An 18,865-nucleotide genomic window follows, 5' to 3' on the forward strand; every position below is an offset into this window, starting at 1 on the left:
AAGAATATGTCGTGTCATGTGCTCCTTATATTCGTCCATTTTTTTAGTAATGTAGGATATTGCTTGACCACACACCCTTCATGTGATTCATGAATTTGGGATTGGTGGTATCGACTGGTCTTAGGTTTTCTATGGCCTGGTCCGACCGCACTCCAGACCCTAACCACATGTGAGGCATGCTTAACACGTTGAAGATCGCATTGCAAAATCGTATTTCTCTCGCAGGGACCGGCATTTTTCTTATTGTTAATTACGTATATTATTTTTTAAATATTTTTTTAGTGTACAATAATTTGAAGTAGACAAACCCCTTGATTTGCAGTATCTCAACTGTACATAAATTGTATTTAAATCATGCCCACCGGTGTGCACGGCAATGTTGTTGCGTAGTGATCCATCGGTGGTCCATGCGCTCTTCAAAGTGTTAAGAGACCATTAAGGGACTAATCAAATCATTCTAACATCTTGGGAGAAGTGTGTTCTGGTCGAAATTTGGGATAATCTAGAGGAAAATAAAATTCGAACACTGATTTTCAGTATGAAAATATGGTGTAAGACAGCAATTTGAGAGTAGAGGTACAAATATCCAATATTAAAATTCATTAACATACATATCGAGTTTTTCAGAAAAAATTGAGTGATAGTGATAATGATCTCGAAAAAATCTAAATAATAAAATGGATTATTATTATATATTTGTATTTATAAATCTTCTCTGCTATCTATAGGATCATCTGTGTTTTCGGGACGTCATAAGAATATTGTAAAAACCTTCGAAGTACCTCATCGCTGTAATACCACTTTTCCCTACTCTTTCTACATTTACTAGTTCCATTTTAATAATTCAACATGAGATGAAGTAAAATGAAAAGAAAATATACCTTGGTAATTTTCCTGAATATTAAACTTTCGATTGCATTTCAACAAATATTATTAAAGAGTGCTTGCTAAATCTTAAGTTTGTAAAGATGTAAGCAGGTTCGATTAAAATAATATTCTATGAATTAAATATCTCGATTTTACTAACGACATAGTCATAATAATCAAAGAAAACGTTCTTAAAAGCACTTGGGATTTAATGAACACAACACAGAATATATTAAACTGTGATGATACGATATTTAAGAACCGTTTTTCATTCTATTTCTACATCAATTTGGATTTCTGCAACCATGGCTGGAACTGCGCAAACTACTTGTTGTAATTCTGCATTCTGCGAAATATGCCGAAATGCTACTGCTATCAAAACCCAATTGCTTTCTTAATCTCAATATATATTTTACAAAATTAGTGCAAGTTTATTTTCTGAGATGTAAACAAAGTTAAACGTCTGCTACAGCAACCAGTTTATTGTTAAACAAACATTAACAGGTTGAGAAATAGCAGATTGTTGAGATTATACCGCATTAATCTACCACGTTTACTAACTCTTTGTCGACTCGGTTGTATATCTTGGATGTTAAAGCAACCTGTTCACAACAACAGAATTATTCAAATGCCCCCCTCTTTTGATCATGCCCGACTATTCGGAGCAATGATGTTGCCTCGTCAAGGACCATTCTATTTATACAGCTAATAAACGACAACAATAAAATGCATGCTGTGAACGAATTATGAATATCTATCGGAAATTAGTCCAGAACAAGTAAGTGCCCCGCGAACACAGCGATTACGCAACTGATAAACCTTTCTTACACAATGATTACCGCACAGAAGTAAACAACATAATCAGTGTGTTGAAGCAGTGATATAGGGATATGTACATTTTAGACGTAAGAAAATGTTGATATTCACGGTGCTTTTACTGGTCTTGCCATTCGTTTCCCAAACTGGAGCAATAAATTTGACTTATATATTGAAGAAACATAATGGCAAACCCAAACCGATCTGTCTGGCGCAGGAGGTTGAAAGATACCAAGGGGTGGGATGGATCTATCCCATACCAGAAAGTGAAGACGATTCCCCAAGACTAAGTAAGTTGGAAAGGTTGAAGTGACGAACAGAATTGTGATTTTGGTGTATTGCAGCGAAGAAAATCCTACCGGATTTATCTGTAAACCTGTTCGATTGTGATTTTTCGAAGAATAATGATTGTAACATGGTGTGGAGAGTAAAGGATTGGCAACTGGACGAAGATTCAATAAGAATCTACGATTTTATTGATGATGATAGATGGGAAGGTATTTATTTTATTTTGAATTATATTACATTAATTAATTCAATTATAAAATTAACTTATTGTTAGTTTTGACAATAAAAGTAATATATAATAGTAACTAATAAGCATAATTAATATCAACATTTTTTTTCCATAGGGTTACGTAAATATGGTAATTAGACAATTAAATAATTGTTTTCTTAGTCGTTAAAAAAATGTTATCAGATATGTTACTTTTATATTTACTCGTTAAGAAAATCATAAATTGTCTTTTTAATACTTTTCCATGTTTTTATTGTTATCAACCATGACATAAACTAAATATATTTTTTAATAGAGTCAGGTGTAGTAAAATTGATAATGGAACATTATAATATTTTAATATCCAATCAATATTTGTCTCGAGATTATATACTAATAATCTTCGAAGTTGCTTCAATATATTATTCAATATTAAAAAGTTACTCACTAACGAGTCATACTTCAAGTACCATTATTCACACTTTTCTATATATACATAGTAATATCACATTTTTTATTCATGTGACTAGATTATTTTTAATTCGTTAGTAGTTTTTTTTTCGTGAATTCGCAGTTCTATTAATACCTTGTGTTTATACATATGGCACAATTAAATTATGAACCTTACTGCTCGTATTACATTTGACTTATAGTGTTTCAAAGAATGATATCTAATTATGTAGGTTGAAAATGCTTATGTTTTGACTACTTTTGAATTTTAATTATATGTTGAGTAGCCAATGTTAAATAATTCAGTGCGGTACCTTAATAACGTTGTAAACTGCATTTAAATATTTTCTTGCTCCTATCTTGTCGTTTTAAGTGATAACAGTAACTATATACTTGAATAACAAGTTTAATTGAAATGCACTGGGTAGAAGTATCTTTTTAAACAAGAAAGCTAATTAACTGAATATTCTATTTATTTCCTAGTTGATGAATAAAATGGTGTGGGTATTGATCTATATTAATAACATCAATTCATTCACTGTTTATTATGAAATTGTTATTTATAATTTATTATAGTAATCTCGTCTAGTTACAATATATAACAGGGTGTGGATTTAAGACTATCTATTGCGTGTTACTGGAAAATAATGAAAATACATTTTATATTAAAAATCAATAATTTTTTGTTTATTACTAAAATTCTATAAGTACTAGATAAATAGGCAAAATCCTCACCGTTTAGTTTTAATTTCTACTTTTGTGGTGATATTGTTACAATTAATTTACCTATATATTCTGTGGTATTGTTATCTTGACATCGGGAGATTTTCCGTAAGCAACATATGTTTGCTAGTAATAACAGTTCAAATAATCCACGTCGAAAATAGAAATGACTGGTTTCAGTGACGAATTAAATGATATGGTTCAGATGTCGGTAAACATGAATATTTAAAAATGTAAAAAGTAGAACATATTTAATTGTTAATGTATTAACATAATTTATAATTGATTTTAATGTGGGTGCTTTAAATCAGCAGAACATTTTGATGACATTAATCTAGGTGTTAACGTACAAAAATAATAATAAAAACACTTTGATTAAGTATAAGAAGCAATTTATTGTAACTTATTTATAAGCCAATTTTAACTAACAATATTTAAAAAATTATATTATTAGATAGATAAAAAACACCATAATAAGACTTTTTTGTTTAATTCCACCAATACTTATTGTAGTAACAAATCACTACTACTTTTTATGTAAAAATTCATTGAATTTCAATTACTAAATAACTAAGTATGTGACACAATTTAATTCTAAAGAATTTTGTTCTGATCAGCAAACTATTGAATAAAATATCAAAAACATCTAAAAATGTCAAAAAATAATTTAACACATTATTTAGTGGCTATTAAAATTTGTTTCTACATAATGTATTTTTTTTTCGATATATACATTAGAGAATTGATTTTTTAATAAAAATCATAAATTTTTCTCTTTTTAATATAAAAAATATTATAGTAGACCTATGTCAGAAGATAGGGTTGTAGTTATAAATAAAAAAGTTACGGAAGTGTTTCTTCTTGAGTGGGCTTCACTGTATGTAGATAAGTTTATAAGTAAAAATGGCGATCCACTTATAATAAAAATAAACTTAACTTGAGATAAATAAAAACTCATTTCTGTAGAAAAAAATATGGTGTTAAAAACATTTGTTTAATCTGACAGTAATTGAAATAGTTATATACAAATATTAAAATAACCTCAATAAATGTTAAATTATGAATTGTTTATTTTGTCAGTGTTAATGTCATTATTTAGGCCTTTTATAATGATAATACAAATTTTATCGTTTGTAAGATATATTTTTGGTGTAAACATTTTAATAATTCAAATAATAAGAAAGTAAAAGTGTGCTAAATAAAAAATTAGGAGAAAAAAGTTTATTTTATTAAGGATGCTTAAGGAAATAATTAAAATTAAAACGCTTTGTTTTACTATCAATTAAAAGAGAAAAGAAGAGAAAAATCTTTCAATTAATTTTACAGTTAATTAAGAAAAAGTGGAAACTCTTTGTAAAATATTATTGACTAATTCTAAAATTTACGTACAGAAAAATTTTCAAATTCTGAATAATTACACATAAATATTGTTGCAGTATGGAACTTAATTCCATAATAATATTTACATAACATTATTGGGTCTATGAGAAAACAATAACAATATTATTAACTTAATTAAATAAAAAATAAGAAAAATTTTTCAATCCCCGTTTATACAGTAGTGGCTAAAATTTATTTTTATATATTTAAAATATGATATATATTGAAAAAATGATGCTCTTAATAAATATTTTTATCGTCGAAAGAAATCCAAACAGAAATCAAAAATTGTGACGGACTGGTTAGATGACCAAAGCATTGTTTGCGGGATTATGTTTATAGCCAAATTGGACTTCAAAATTTTTTGTATATTAGGAAAATGGTGGAGTCCATCCCAGGAAAATGTGTCAAAATTATAAAAAGTTATTATACAATACGTTAATGTTAAATTAAATGATACAAATTTAATCATTAAAAATCACTTTCAAAATTGAAATTGCTATATTTGTTCAGCTCAATTCAGAAAAATATATGTAACATTGCGTAGAATAAGAATACAGTAGTTTTCATAAAACTGTTTTAAATTATAATAATTTATAAAACTATATAAAATAATATTATTATTTTAATAGTCCATATTAAATAAAAGAGCTAAGGTAAAAATATTGAATATTTTAAAAAGTTGCTCAATAATAACCACTACTGTATGTAGTTTCTATAAAAATTATATTTAATGATAAATGAAATTAATAATATATGTTTAAAATTTTATGCATTGTGTGTTTTAATGTTGTCATAAAAGAAAAAATCATAAAAGAAATATAATTTGATTTTATATGTACTATATATCATTATATATTTTAAATAAATCAAAAAAATTATAATTTTTATTTCTGGAAACTGTAACGAGATCATATTTTTGCCAGGTTTACCTACAATATTCACTACGAGTGCTACGAAAAGCTTCGACGTGCAAGTTCCGAATATATTTAGCCTTGGCCTAACAATTCGTGCTAAAAATGGTGTTAAAATATCCATATGCAATGGCTGGAATCCCGACAATTATCCTTGCTATTACATAAACATTGAACAATTTACAATCTCGCTACAAAAGCGTAAGGAGCTGAAGAATGTAAAGAATAATGCCACGGTTGAGCTTGATTCGTACGAGGTAATTTATTCACAACTGCATGTTTTCCCATAAGTTGAAAGTCGAACTAATTTCTAGGTATTATCTAAAATAATTTCAGAGGATGAATGGAGAAATTTTATATTAAATTTCAACGCAAAAGGACAACTAACTTTAATCGACGTCACTCTGAATAGAACAGTTATTGATTATCAAGATCAAGAATTTTTGAAGCCTATATACGTTATGTTGAGTAGTGAACATCCAGCTTTGTGGAAAGTTCATCAAAGTATTTAATTTCCAATATTTCCCAACAAAATTATTAACCTTAATTTTTATAGATCACTTTTTATATACTAAGGTAAATGGTACATATCGCTTGGGTCCTCGAGTTCCACTTTCTTCAAATAATATGTGTGTATCGTTGTATGTGTCCACTTGCGCAAACTGCGAAATGATCTTTTACACAGTTAACCAGGACCATACAAGAAGAACTTTAAAACACGTGGGTCCAACAGGAGTAAGTTTGCATATGTTGTGAGAAGTGATGATTGATTAAGAAATTGCAGGAATCACAGTGGGAGTTGATTAAATTAAAACAGGAAAATATACAGGATACATTTACAGATATATTTGTGCAAACAAAATTGAGAGGTTACTCTGTAAATCAAACGGGATTTTGGGCAATTGATGATATTCGGATTTGCCATGAGAACGGTAAGAAGGAAGTGGATATCATTACTCCAAGATTTCAGTTTTATTCTCTTACAGAAGTAAAAATAATTTACTTAAATTACGCACAAGACAAAAAACTTAATAAAACTGAAGAAGACTCCATATCTTGCCAGTTAGTGTCCAGACCCAATTGGAGACCGAAGAAATTGTTGTACAATGATGAAAAAGGTAGCCAAGGAAAAATATCCGGAGGCTTTATTCAAATTGCTGTTTCATTGTAGATTTTCCTGATATTGAGCACAATTCCACTAAAAACTCTATTTTGTTGATGTGGAAAGATGAAGATCCCAACCATCAAATGAATTATTTTGTTACTTATCAGGTAAGAACTATTAGTATTTCATTGAACTCAGACAAAATATTGGATCATTAACGTATATCTGTAAAACAGTTATGGAACATCTTTATTTTAGGGTAAAGACATTTGTGAACATCCACCATACAACATTAAAAGACGTAAATCCAATGGGTTCAAGAGTACTACTTATAATCAGATGACATTAGAAAACTTGGAACCCTATACCAAATACGACATTACTGTATCTTCGGCGCTTCATGATGTTGATAAAAAATTGCAAGTTACTACTTTAGAAGAAGGTAAATGTTAACTAAACCGTAAAGTTGAAATGATTGTCTCGCTATTTGAACCACAAGGTTATTGATTTAAAAGAAAAGGAAATGTCTGTATTAAATTGATGATGTAATTCCGGTCAAAGAAGAATAACTAATAAGTAATAAATTAATATTTTTAGAAAAGGTAACCATTAGCGAACTACCAGGAATTCAAACACAACCGAATGAAACGTACGTTACTGTGTTTTGGGACAAAATTGACTGTAGAAACGTTTATGGTCACATTTTCTATTCTTTATCTATCACCAACAAAACACTTAATTTTTCCAAAGAATTAAATCTGAAAACAGAAAATTCTTATATAATCGACGGTCTTTCACCGTTCACGCGGTACAATTTAAATGTTCGGGTAGGAAGAAATGAGTATGATTTTCAGGAACACAAGACTACCGATTTATCGCAAGTTTTCACAACTCTTTCAGGAGGTAACTGTTCATAATTTGTCCCATTTTAATACTTAATATAAATTTTTTAGCTGCTCCTTCCGTTGAAAATTTGGAAATTTACGCAATAGGAAACAACATTGCCTTCCTCAGGTACAACTTACCCAAAGATACAAGGGGTGTTCCATCCGGCATTAGAGTTGATAGATGTAATGCACTGTCATTTAAGAAATGTAAGTCATTATTTTTTGATGTCAAACCATGTGTAATTTGGCCGTACATGTACTGCCTTACTATAAATAACTTAATGGAGCTCCAGCACTATAATTTTAAAGTAAGTCTGAAGAATTTCAATACCATAACGTATGGTAAAGAAGTGGTGGTTTCTGGGTATGCCGTGGATAAAAGTAAGTCAATGAGATAAGTAATAACATTTTCAACACGCTTTAAAATATTCCAGTTCCTGGAACTCCGACAAATATTACTTACGAAGTTGTGGATTGTCAAGAAATTGAAGATTATTGCAATTTAAATGTGTCCTGGCTACATCCTTATTATCAAAATAGCACAATTACTTCGTTTCACATAAATTTGAATAGTACCAAGAAAAATAGCGTAACTAAAGAACACGAGATTATTCATGAAGTTATGAAAATTTTTAATAATTCGTATCAAGCGGAATACACATATCAGATTAAGTATTTGCCATTTAGTACTAGCTATGATTTGACTGTTCAAGCAATAAATAAAGGCTTTAAAAGTGGATTGGCTAGGGCTGTAGTGAAAACTGATAATATTGGGGATCATATTGATCAAAGCCCAACTTTGTTAAGTAAATGTGATTCTACGGTAACTTTTAAGTTACCTTCCTTGGACAGAAGATTAGAGTATTACAATTTGACTGTAATTGTCCAGGATTTCAACAAAGGCATAAATGTGAATTTGAATAAATTTCCGAAGAAGATCTCAGACAATTTGTGCCATTTTATTGGGGACACTTGGATCTCAAAGAGTATCAAGGTAACAACCAATTTAAAAATAACGATTTGAAACTATTTTTTATATTTATAGATTACATCAAATACTTCTAAGACTATAGTAATAGGAGAGGCTGATGAATTGGACAAAATAACGTTAGATGTCGATAACAAACCTCTGAAGCCCGACACCAAGTATTGTTTTACCTTCATAGTTACCAATAGATACAGAAATTCGGATCATGATGTTATGTTTTACGAAACAGCCGTCACGCAGAGCTGCAAACCGGAATCGAAAGCTGCTTCATCAGGTTCCAGCCATCAACATCTTTACGCACTGTTATTTTTGCTACTGGTTGTACCTATAGGACTATTTACCTATTGGTAAGTTTGGTGCTGGTAAGTTTCGAAATTTTTATTAAATCACCAAACACGAGGATGTTGCATGTGATGATGCTTACCATGATTTATGCCTCTGGTAAGTTTACGCTTTATGTTACATATGCTGTATGCATGTATATTGTTTGGCGGTTTCTGTAACTCATTGAAATCAGTAAATTCCGAATCTTACACTATTGTTTTTTTTTTAACAAGTGGTATCGTAATTGAGTATACACTTTAATGTCTTCTAGGTATATTAAAAAACGAAGGAATAGGCCGATAAAGACCAATGAACCTCAAGACAACGTTTATGAATCACTGCCATTTGAAGATTGTGAAGAAAATAGCGTTACAAATTTTACTTACGATAAACTTCTTCATAAGTAGCTTTGCCATATATGTAGTTTACCTGTACTTATCTGTCTGTGATAACATCTGTAGATACTAATACAGACTTTCGTTTTTACTTATGTAGTTTATAATAATAAAAAAACTGTGTTTAAATCGAATATTTATTAGCCATTCAGTTCATATAATGTACTACTAATTATGTTTTAATAATTAAAATTGTCTCGTATAAAATAAGTTGTTTTATTTTCTCGAGTGCATTAACAACCATAATTGATTTCTTGCGTATGACAGTGGAAACAGGAAAATGCGCGCGCTGTTCCAGCTCGCGCAAATCAATATTTCCACAATAATGACCTAAATAAAATTTCCCTAACCACGTGAGATTTGACAATACCGTCGGTTTTTTTTAATTCGAATGGAAACATCCAGAAAATGTGGATAGTGAAAAAGCTTTCGTCAATGGTGCGGGCGTGATATATAGCTGGTGCGGGATACAAACATGCCCAAGAAGTTCGACTTCAGCGTTGTTTACGTAACGAGTAAGTGATTTCATGGGTTTGTTCGTTAATGTTTATGGGCTTGATTAGTAATTGTACCAGGACACATGCATGCGTTTAAAAAAAGGTCAAATTAATTTAATTGTGAGTTACGCTCATCTATGTTAATTTCGTACGCAACAATACACTGTCAAGTTCATTATTTAAAACCAAATCGGATAAATAAACAAATATATAAATTTTAATTATTTGTGTAATTACAACGAACATACTCTCGAAAATCATTTTAAAAAATCAACAAACATCATATATGTATTATTTACAAAAGTAAACATATGGAAAATGAAAATGAAAACGTTCCAAAATAGAGGTATTGAGAAATTAATAATTTTACGTTTAAACCCATTATCACTTTAAGCTACAGTTTTGTTAACTTATATGTTAATTGGTGTTATAACCAACATTAAAGTTTTCTATTGCTCATTTTAATTTATACCACACATCAATAATTTAAACACTAATAATTAATGCACTTGAATCGATTTGTATGGTTGTAGGAACAAGTAATCACCTCTACCTGTTAATACCTAAAAATTGGATACGTAGTCATTTTTTTTTTCAAGTTTTACCATATTTACATTACATTTAGTCACCGACACATGTGCTTTATACAATAACAAAAGTTTATGTATACTTTGTTTTGTATAAAAAACAAAATGACAAAATAATACTCAATAAATATTGAAACCAGTAGCTAATTTATTGACCCGGCTAGTCTATTTAAATAGATATGTAAATGATTGAACTCATGTTGACGTTACTGTTGATTGACTTCAATAAAATTCGACCTCAGAACACGCAGCTTCGTTAAGGCAAATTGCTAACACGAAATCAAAATATATTCTAGGTGAAGACTCCAAATTCCGTTCCACAGAATTCAACACTCATGGACCATGTGTCAAAGGGTGGCAGTCAGCGAAAAATTGCGAATATCCACAGGAAATCATTATTAAATTGCACAAAAGATGCATATTGGATTGCGTACAGATCTTAGCACACCAACACTTAATTCGTGAGCGTAAAATATTTATTTCATCGTCTTTCGTTCACGTATTATGTTGCAGCAACTCAAGTGGACTTGTACTACAGCAACGACGATACGAACACGGTTGAAGATGTGGCCAATATCAATTGGGAATATGTCGGTTACATACTTTTATCTGATAATGTGACTGCCAATTTTAACAGCAGAGAACTAAAATCTGCTAATGTTCCAGCCCATAGGGCGTCGTTCATAAAATTAGTACTTTATGAAAACCACAAAAATGAATTCAACGTCAACAACCAAGTAAATATTGATTCAATTCAAACTAGACACTATATAATTGCTAAAATAACTCTTTTAGGTGAGTTTAATCGCAATCAATATATTGGGAATGGATGTGGAAACACGAAGGTTATCTAATGCTGAGGGTACCACCGAAGATAAGCTACAGGCAATTCTCAACAATCCTGAGTACACCTCACCTTACGACGATTTATATTTTATAATGTACGTCGATACAGATGTAGCAAAAATAATTAGGGAAATGGAAATCAAAAAGCATTTGGCTGTGATAAGTAAATAAAAATTTAATTTGTAAAAGCTTTAGTTAATGCCGCTTTTTTAGGCGAGCGATTTGAATACGCCAGAAAACTGAAGCATGCTATGTTGAGCCTGAAAACTGCCGGAGAAAAACTTGGAAAGTATGAATTGGAGAAGAGGCACGCCATAGAGAAAGAAGATTACGAAAGGGCAAGGCAGAAGAAGATGCAGATGGATGAATTCAGGAACAAAGTATACCAAGCAGTTGGTGTTGATCAGCTTCTAGAAATTAACGGGGTAATGAACATTGAAATATACAAATCATAAACGGTTATTCTGAATTAATATTCTTTTAGATTTGTCATAAGAACGATGAATGTGCAGATGAGGCAGACTCAAGAAATTTGCTTTCTCCTACGTTGATGCGGTCAGACAAAAGGGCCAGCTCACCTAATCAAAATCACGGTTCACCTTTACTTCCGAGACATCAAAGTCCCAAACGAAATTCGCCGAATATGGGGAGCCCCACTAACATGCAGAATAGGGGATCGTTCAGAAGGCGGAACAAATCAGCTGGATCTATCACTAAATCCACATACGAAATGTATGAGGAAAAACCTTTGCCGGCTCTAAGACAGTAAATATAATCAAAATGCTTGCCAATCTAATGCTAATTATTACATTTTCAGTTCCCATACTAACGAATTTCTTAGGGAATGTCAAATGGATGCGGATGTAAAAGTCCAGTCTAAGCTGACTGAAAGGGAGAAGAAGCAGGCCGCACTTCCTATTCTAGTATTTGGTAATGATCTTGTAGAAAAGTTTTACTCGAAAAATTATTGTGATAAAGAGGACGGCTTGAATAAGTTGAAGGACGACTTGTTGAGCTATGACAAAAACAGAATGCATACCGCTAATAAGACTGGAAGAGCTGCGATATTTTTATTACATAGAGCCTTGAGAGACAAGGTTTTTTCTGTATACAACTTGGCTAACGAAGTTATTAGATTGTATTTCACCCAATTCGTTCCTGGGAGGTAAGTACAATAATTATGTTCAATCTTAAGGATGGTAGTTTCACTTCTTCTCTTAATAGGGTGACTCCCACTGAAGTTGCCAGGAGTGTTGATAAATTATTGCCTGAATTGTTGACAAAATCGGGTGACACCAGTGCCAGAATCCATCATATGGCCGTACATACAATTTTAACGATGGCCGATTGTAAAAACGTAAGGTAAGCTGTCATACAACATTTATTAGCGTTGTACTCATTTTCCAACGTTTAGAGATGGTTTTAGATATTCATTTTTTTGTTTTGTTTTTATAGAGACCTTCACATTATACCAGTTCATTTAAGTAGACCCGTTAGTAGCAGTACTCATCCTAGGCTAGCATTAAGTAGAGCAGAAATGGTCGAACAACTGATCATAAATCATGGAATATCATCGGACAAACAGAGGTAATACATAAGTGAAAACCGAGTAAGGTGTTGGGGAATATCGCCAATATTTTTGTAGTGGATTGACTTGTAGAACACTGTCAGAGTTCGGATCAAGTGGACTGCATCATCCAGCTGAAGCTGTACGAAAAGTATCAGAGAGAATATTGGTATTGGTTTACAAAGTCAATCCCCGATTGGTAAGGAAACAACTGCCTCCTGACGACGACATTACCAGAAGGAACTTACTTTATCGACAGCTATTTCATGAATTCGATAAAATCGATTTACAGGTTAGTATCATGTTTAAACGAGATTATGTTATTTGAAAACTGCCTTTGTTCTAAAACAAATTGTATCAATTGTCTAGAGAAAAAAGGAGATGTTGGAGAGAAACCGGCTAATTCAACAATGTTCAATGACTACAAACCCGGATTGCTTCAGCCCTGAGCCTATATCAAATGAAAAAACAGAGCTAACGAAATGTCCCAGCACTACAAACATTGCTTCATACGACGTTAACCCCACCAATAAAATATCAAAAAGCCTAAGTGGAGGGCATCTAATCAATAATGGCATAAAAAATGAGCACGAGAGACAAAGCTCTAGCTCCGCTAGCGGTATATCGACGCCTAGTAATAATTCTCAAAAGGAAGAAGATGATAAGTAAGCTAGAAAAATTGATTGTACATAATGACAGTAATAAATTTTATTCGGACTTGTAGGCAGTGCATATTCTGTAATCAATTGGAAGCTACCATCTTGGCGGTGAGCAATTCCATGAATTCGCATTATTGGAGAACGTGTCCAATGTTGGTGCGTTGCAAGGAGTGCAGTCAAGTGGTGGAAGTCGCCACATTGACTGAACATCTACTTGTTGAATGTGAAAAGCACCAAGATTACACGCAATGTTCGCAATGTTCAGAGGCAATTCGGATCGACGAAATACAAAATCATTCTACGGAGTGTACTGGTAAATTGATTAGTAGTTCAACACCGGGACTTCAGTTTAGTGAAATTTATTGTTTCAGAGTTGACTGAAGGGTGCAACAGATGCCCCCTGTGTCACGAGAATCTGGAGGATGAAGAGTTTTGTTGGCGGAAGCATTTTATGGGGAACAAACCGTGTACCAGGCACACCAGGGTGAAGACGACAGTTCATAAGCAAGTCGTTATTCAAGGATGAATCGTTTTGAAATTTGTCGGGAATCGTAATTTGGATAACGCAGAATACGTAAATAACATTGTTTAAATTGATATTTATGAGGTAGTTCGTTAAAATATTTATTTATGTTTTTCATCTAACTGCTTCTATAATATTCTTATTTTAAACTTGATTAACTCCACAGTAAGGATTAATGAACACCAAATGAATGAATCAATTAAAAATGTGTCAATTTAAAAAATTGAAACTTTAATTAAATTATCAAACAATATGCTCAGTTTCTTTTAAGAATAATTTTCACTGAATAGTCTGATTTTCATGGTATTACCTAACTCATGTGATTGAATTAGTAAAAATTTAAAAATCTACATTATGATTCCTGTATTTGATATCTCTTGCACAATATTCTAATACAATATTCGTCACACATAGAAACTGGCTGTGCTTTACTTGTTTCTTATTAATGTATTTGCAACTGAGTAATTATGTATTAGTGCAATATTTTGTGATATTATTTAAATTGTTTATTTGCAATTTTTAGAACGTAAAACTTGTCCAGTAAGTCCTAAACGATATTTTAATTGTGTCCACAATTTAAATTTAGAATTACAATTACAGTATGAACACCCGCCCAAAAGTAAAATTTTATTTTTTACTGATATAGGTAGGTTGAATAAAACCCATATAATTCGAAACCTTTATAGTATTATTATTAAAATAAGTTTCACATTAGTTTTTTTAATAAACATTTTTTTGATATTTTCTTAACTAATGTCAATGAATTGTATAGACAAAGTATACAATACTTTGAAAACTTAATCTATTTAAAACGTCCAAATAAATACAGATAAAAATAATTATTGTTTTACTGGTACCTCTTCAACACTATTTGTTTCCACATTTACGGTCTCCTTTGCATCTTCATCCTTAGATTCTTCCTCTGCCTTCTTAAATTTGTTGACATCTACAAGATTTATAATAACATTAATAATAATTTATTCAGATAGTATGGTTTTCTTACCATATTTTGAAATGTCTCCTCCCAACAACCTCAATAAATGGACTGTGCTATGTTTAGACATATAACATCTGAGAGATGTGGTTCCTCTCCATCCACTAATATTAATAACCAGGAAGTTATCACTGTTTGCAAGTTTTTCTTTGTACAGCAACACACAACTACCGGGACTTAAATCTTTTAGTTGATCTTGAATATTCTGTGATAATGATGTAATTGGGGGTGATTTCTCAGGTGTATCATTCATTAGAAGTGTAATAAGATCTTCCTTTGGAATATTTATTTTCCTGTCCTCACCAATGTAAGGATAAATACTTTCCAAACCGTCATTCGCAATTCTGAATGCACATTTCATATTTTTATTGTCACATCTGACAAATGCTTTAACACCAGTGTTAATAAGTTTAATATTTCCTTGGTTATTCACAACCAAATCTCTGAGGGCTTCAGATGTTAAATAAATATTTTTCTTTTTGCCTTCTTTACACCTAGTTAAGAGACACTTGGCGTCAAAATCGTCTGATATATCGTAAAACTTTTTAATATCTTGCCACACTGGTTCATTTTCTGGGAAGTACACAAATGGATCTTCTCTGTATCCCTCCTTCCTTCTACGTTTCCTCTGATTCTCAGGAAGCCTGTCTTCGTTTTCGCGTTTCTTTGCTTCTTCTTCAGCCCTTTTAGCTTCCTCTTCGGCTGACTTAGCTGGCCTCTCCTTTGCATTCAAAGGTTTTATCTTCTTTAAGACCGCAACGAAGAATGCACCAGTATTCTGTTGATGAGGCAATATCCTAATGCTAAAATCGAAATATACACGTAATTATTTTATAATAACTTTAATATATTTATACACACCATCTGTTTAACTTATATTTCTCTCTGTCCTCTGGTTTTGGTGGAAACATTTGTGGTCTGATCGTAGTTTTCCACTTTTCATCTACCTCATCAAAGCTCTTATAAAACTCAAGATTTCTACTTGCAACCATCCATTCTTCCATGCCTAAAATTTTAAACAATTTAATGTTGTTAACACAATATGCATTTTTGAAATTGTTATACCTGGAGTGTAGACTAAACCAGGCAAATCACTGCTTACATCTACTAATTCTACAGCACCATCAGTTTCAGCTAATAAGCGATGTATCACAGACTCATTCTCGATGGGATTCAAAGAACAAGTAGAATAAACAATTTTGCCTCCTACTGCCAAAAGTTCTATGCCACGTCTTAAGATTCTACTCTGGATTCTAAAATGTTATAATAAATAAAAACTGTTAAAACAATTATTCAAATTTAATATACCCATGTAAGTTCAGGCCATTAGCTGGTGTCCACTTCATCCATATGTCAGGATTTTTCCTTAGTGTACCATCACCAGAACAGGGTACATCACATAAAATTCTATCAAATTGCACCTGAGAAAAATAATATTAACATTTTTCTATTTAGTTCCGCCAACAAACAGTACCTGTTCAGTTGACCCATCTGGCAAAGTTGCAGTCATGTTAGGTAAAATAGCACTATCATGATTAATGATAGCAACACAGGGCGAGTTTAATCTTTTAGCTTGGTGAACCAACATGTAACACCTCTTATTATCCACATCATTTGCTATAACATATCCTGATGGAATTGGATCATCATTGGCATGTAACAGCTCTAACAATTGGGCTGTTTTAGAACCAGGTGCTGCACACATATCTAAAATCTAAAGTTCATGCTAATAGAGTTGAAAAGTAAAGGTTTATTTTATATTACAAATATAGGTTTGTAGCCCACTGTGTTCATGATCAGTTGAATATGTTCTTTCTAACATAATTTAGTATAAATTTTTAAAGTTGTAACTAAGGATGGACACTATTAAAGTATTTGAAAGATAAACTATTTGAGTTACTAGTAGGTATTTCAAGTAGTGCATAATCAAAATGTAAGTTTAATGAAATAAAAAAATGTATTTTAATTATTTGAACATAATTTAATCAATACAATCCATTCACTAAGGATTTTCTATTTGGTACTCAATATTATTTGATAGTCCATAATATAATACTATTATGAAAATTTAAAATAAATTATATACTTAATATTTTATAAGAACCATATTAATATTACAATAAAATAAACAAGCATGAAAAACTACTTCAAAAATCAAAATTTATCAAATAAATTCTTTCAACTGTTGAGTGTATTTATTTAGTAAATATATTGTAACATTTCCCATCATTATTTGTAATGTTCCAAAAGTTTTCAACATATCTTTTTTAATTTGATTATAAAATTGGTCATAATAAATAAAAATTAAACTTACTTTATGATGTGATTGTACATCCAACACCAATGGTGGAATCATACTGACAGTCTCCTGTCTGGAAATAGTTCCATGTTCCGTTTCAGAAATTAGAAAATTGTGCAACTTATAATATGCTTCACATCTTCTAATATCCTTTCGAGTGAGTTCCATCTGCCATGCCAGCTTATTTGGATACCAGGGTAATGGAAATATATTTGGCGCTTTTTCATTTTCATCAGTTTGATTAACACATTCTTTAATCAGTTGAGTTTCAACAATTTCTAATAATTTTGATGCCACACCCTTTGACCCAGTGATTCTGAATGTTGCTGGCAAGTCTGTTTTCATTGTCGAGATGAATTGCTCAAATTCATCATCCTTACATATGCCAACAGTCTGAAAGAAATTAAATTAGGTGGTATAATTTTAATGTTTGAGGTTTTTACCTTGTAGTACTGGACGAATTTTTCATTTTCTCTGACGATATCTATATAAGGTTTTCTCACTTCATTGTTTTCGGTGTTTTGGTCCTAAAATATTTTGATGTTGGTTATTTAAAATTAAATTTTGATAATTTCGACCGGTCTCTGTACCTTCTTATGTCTGAAACGATGATTTTTTACAAAACCTGCTTTGCGGCGACCCATAATTCTTATAATGGAAAAAATCTTGAACCAAAAACACGTTTTCCTCTATTTACACCTAAACACTTCTAACCTAATATAAGGTTATGTTTTTTTTCTTCTTCTTCTTCGTCCCCTGCACTGTGTAGTTTTTTTTTCACACATGTTTTACGTCAAGGTTACCAATTTAAGCGAACGAAAATTTGAAATCGTTCTTCATTTGTTTCCACCTTTACTTTTCGTCAATTAGAAGATGTTGCCTTGTTTCAACAAGTGCGTAATTGTTTGAGTATTGTTGAGTTCTCTGGTAAGTTATTGTTTGATTTATTTCAATGAAATTATTGTTAATAAAATTTGTCTGATGGGCACATATTATATGATTATCATCGAAGATCCGTATAAACGAAATACATAATCAAATTGTCAGGTCTCAATGTTTAAGGGTGCCACACCAGGCATCCATTTTATTGTTTTAATAAATTGGGAAATTGGAAAAGTTTTTCATTCCCAATTATATTGCAATGCTTGTTGTGGCTCATAGTTAAATATTACTGCATTTTTTAATTATACGTACAATTTTGAAGCAGGGTGAAAATATTTTATGCAATTTATTTGAATTAATAATGTTAATTATTGACCTTGGCAGTGGGAAAAAACAAAATGGAACCCCTATTTAATACGGTGCTTCAAAAAATTAACGCACCACAACAATAATAATTGATCATTAATATTTTCTGAAAATGGGAAATATAAAAATGTTTTTCTTTCCCAATTATTCTAAATTTTAAGTAAAAAGAAAATTAATAAATCCCGATTTTTATGTAAATTAAATAATTTTGTTTAATATTGGGTAATTTCACCTGCATTTAGAATTACAACTTCACACCATATGTTCATACTCAAAATCAGTGTTCGTATGTAGTTTTGA

General features: G+C 31.2%; 3 protein-coding genes across 5 annotated transcripts; 2 read left to right on the forward strand and 1 right to left on the reverse strand.

Moving 5' to 3' along the window:
- The first annotated feature begins 1,507 nt into the window (after nucleotides 1-1,507).
- LOC109605342 (uncharacterized) lies at nucleotides 1,508-9,549 on the forward strand. Of its 2 annotated transcripts, none has more exons than XM_020021928.2 (15): nucleotides 1,508-1,645; nucleotides 1,771-1,973; nucleotides 2,028-2,180; nucleotides 5,659-5,903; nucleotides 5,961-6,150; nucleotides 6,203-6,381; nucleotides 6,431-6,578; nucleotides 6,633-6,764; nucleotides 6,818-6,918; nucleotides 7,010-7,193; nucleotides 7,349-7,654; nucleotides 7,705-8,019; nucleotides 8,073-8,632; nucleotides 8,684-8,973; nucleotides 9,222-9,549. In XM_020021928.2, the coding sequence occupies exons 1-15, from the start codon at nucleotides 1,614-1,616 to the stop codon at nucleotides 9,355-9,357; spliced, it is 3,174 nt and encodes a 1,057-aa protein (XP_019877487.2). In that variant the 5' UTR covers nucleotides 1,508-1,613; the 3' UTR covers nucleotides 9,358-9,549. The 2 variants fall into 2 exon arrangements, with proteins under 2 accessions (XP_019877487.2, XP_049826701.1); XM_049970744.1 differs by having other exon boundaries at nucleotides 8,684-8,988; nucleotides 9,222-9,360.
- Nucleotides 9,550-9,698: 149 nt separating this feature from the next.
- Nucleotides 9,699-14,557, forward strand: LOC109605811 (centrosomal protein of 104 kDa). 2 transcript variants are annotated; one of them, XM_020022411.2, is made up of 13 exons: nucleotides 9,699-9,860; nucleotides 10,726-10,890; nucleotides 10,943-11,166; nucleotides 11,225-11,438; nucleotides 11,489-11,700; nucleotides 11,760-12,040; nucleotides 12,093-12,440; nucleotides 12,500-12,637; nucleotides 12,731-12,862; nucleotides 12,921-13,134; nucleotides 13,212-13,507; nucleotides 13,567-13,814; nucleotides 13,873-14,557. In XM_020022411.2, exons 1-13 carry the CDS (start codon nucleotides 9,821-9,823, stop codon nucleotides 14,025-14,027), a joined length of 2,667 nt encoding a protein of 888 aa, XP_019877970.2. In that variant the 5' UTR covers nucleotides 9,699-9,820; the 3' UTR covers nucleotides 14,028-14,557. The 2 variants fall into 2 exon arrangements, with proteins under 2 accessions (XP_019877970.2, XP_049826748.1); XM_049970791.1 differs by lacking the exon at nucleotides 12,731-12,862.
- A 136-nt stretch (nucleotides 14,558-14,693) lies between these two features.
- LOC109605821 (tRNA (cytosine(34)-C(5))-methyltransferase) lies at nucleotides 14,694-18,047 on the reverse strand. Its single transcript, XM_020022423.2, has 9 exons — nucleotides 17,908-18,047; nucleotides 17,761-17,844; nucleotides 17,333-17,710; nucleotides 16,493-16,732; nucleotides 16,327-16,439; nucleotides 16,084-16,271; nucleotides 15,880-16,024; nucleotides 15,028-15,821; nucleotides 14,694-14,970 (listed from the first exon to the last, which is right to left on the reverse strand). Exons 1-9 carry the CDS (start codon nucleotides 17,959-17,961, stop codon nucleotides 14,864-14,866), a joined length of 2,103 nt encoding a protein of 700 aa, XP_019877982.1. The 5' UTR covers nucleotides 17,962-18,047; the 3' UTR covers nucleotides 14,694-14,863.
- Between the last annotated feature and the right edge of the window lie 818 nt (nucleotides 18,048-18,865).

The sequence above is a fragment of the Aethina tumida genome, chromosome 1 (genome assembly GCF_024364675.1).
Source record: "Aethina tumida isolate Nest 87 chromosome 1, icAetTumi1.1, whole genome shotgun sequence".
Taxonomy (NCBI): domain Eukaryota; kingdom Metazoa; phylum Arthropoda; class Insecta; order Coleoptera; family Nitidulidae; genus Aethina; species Aethina tumida.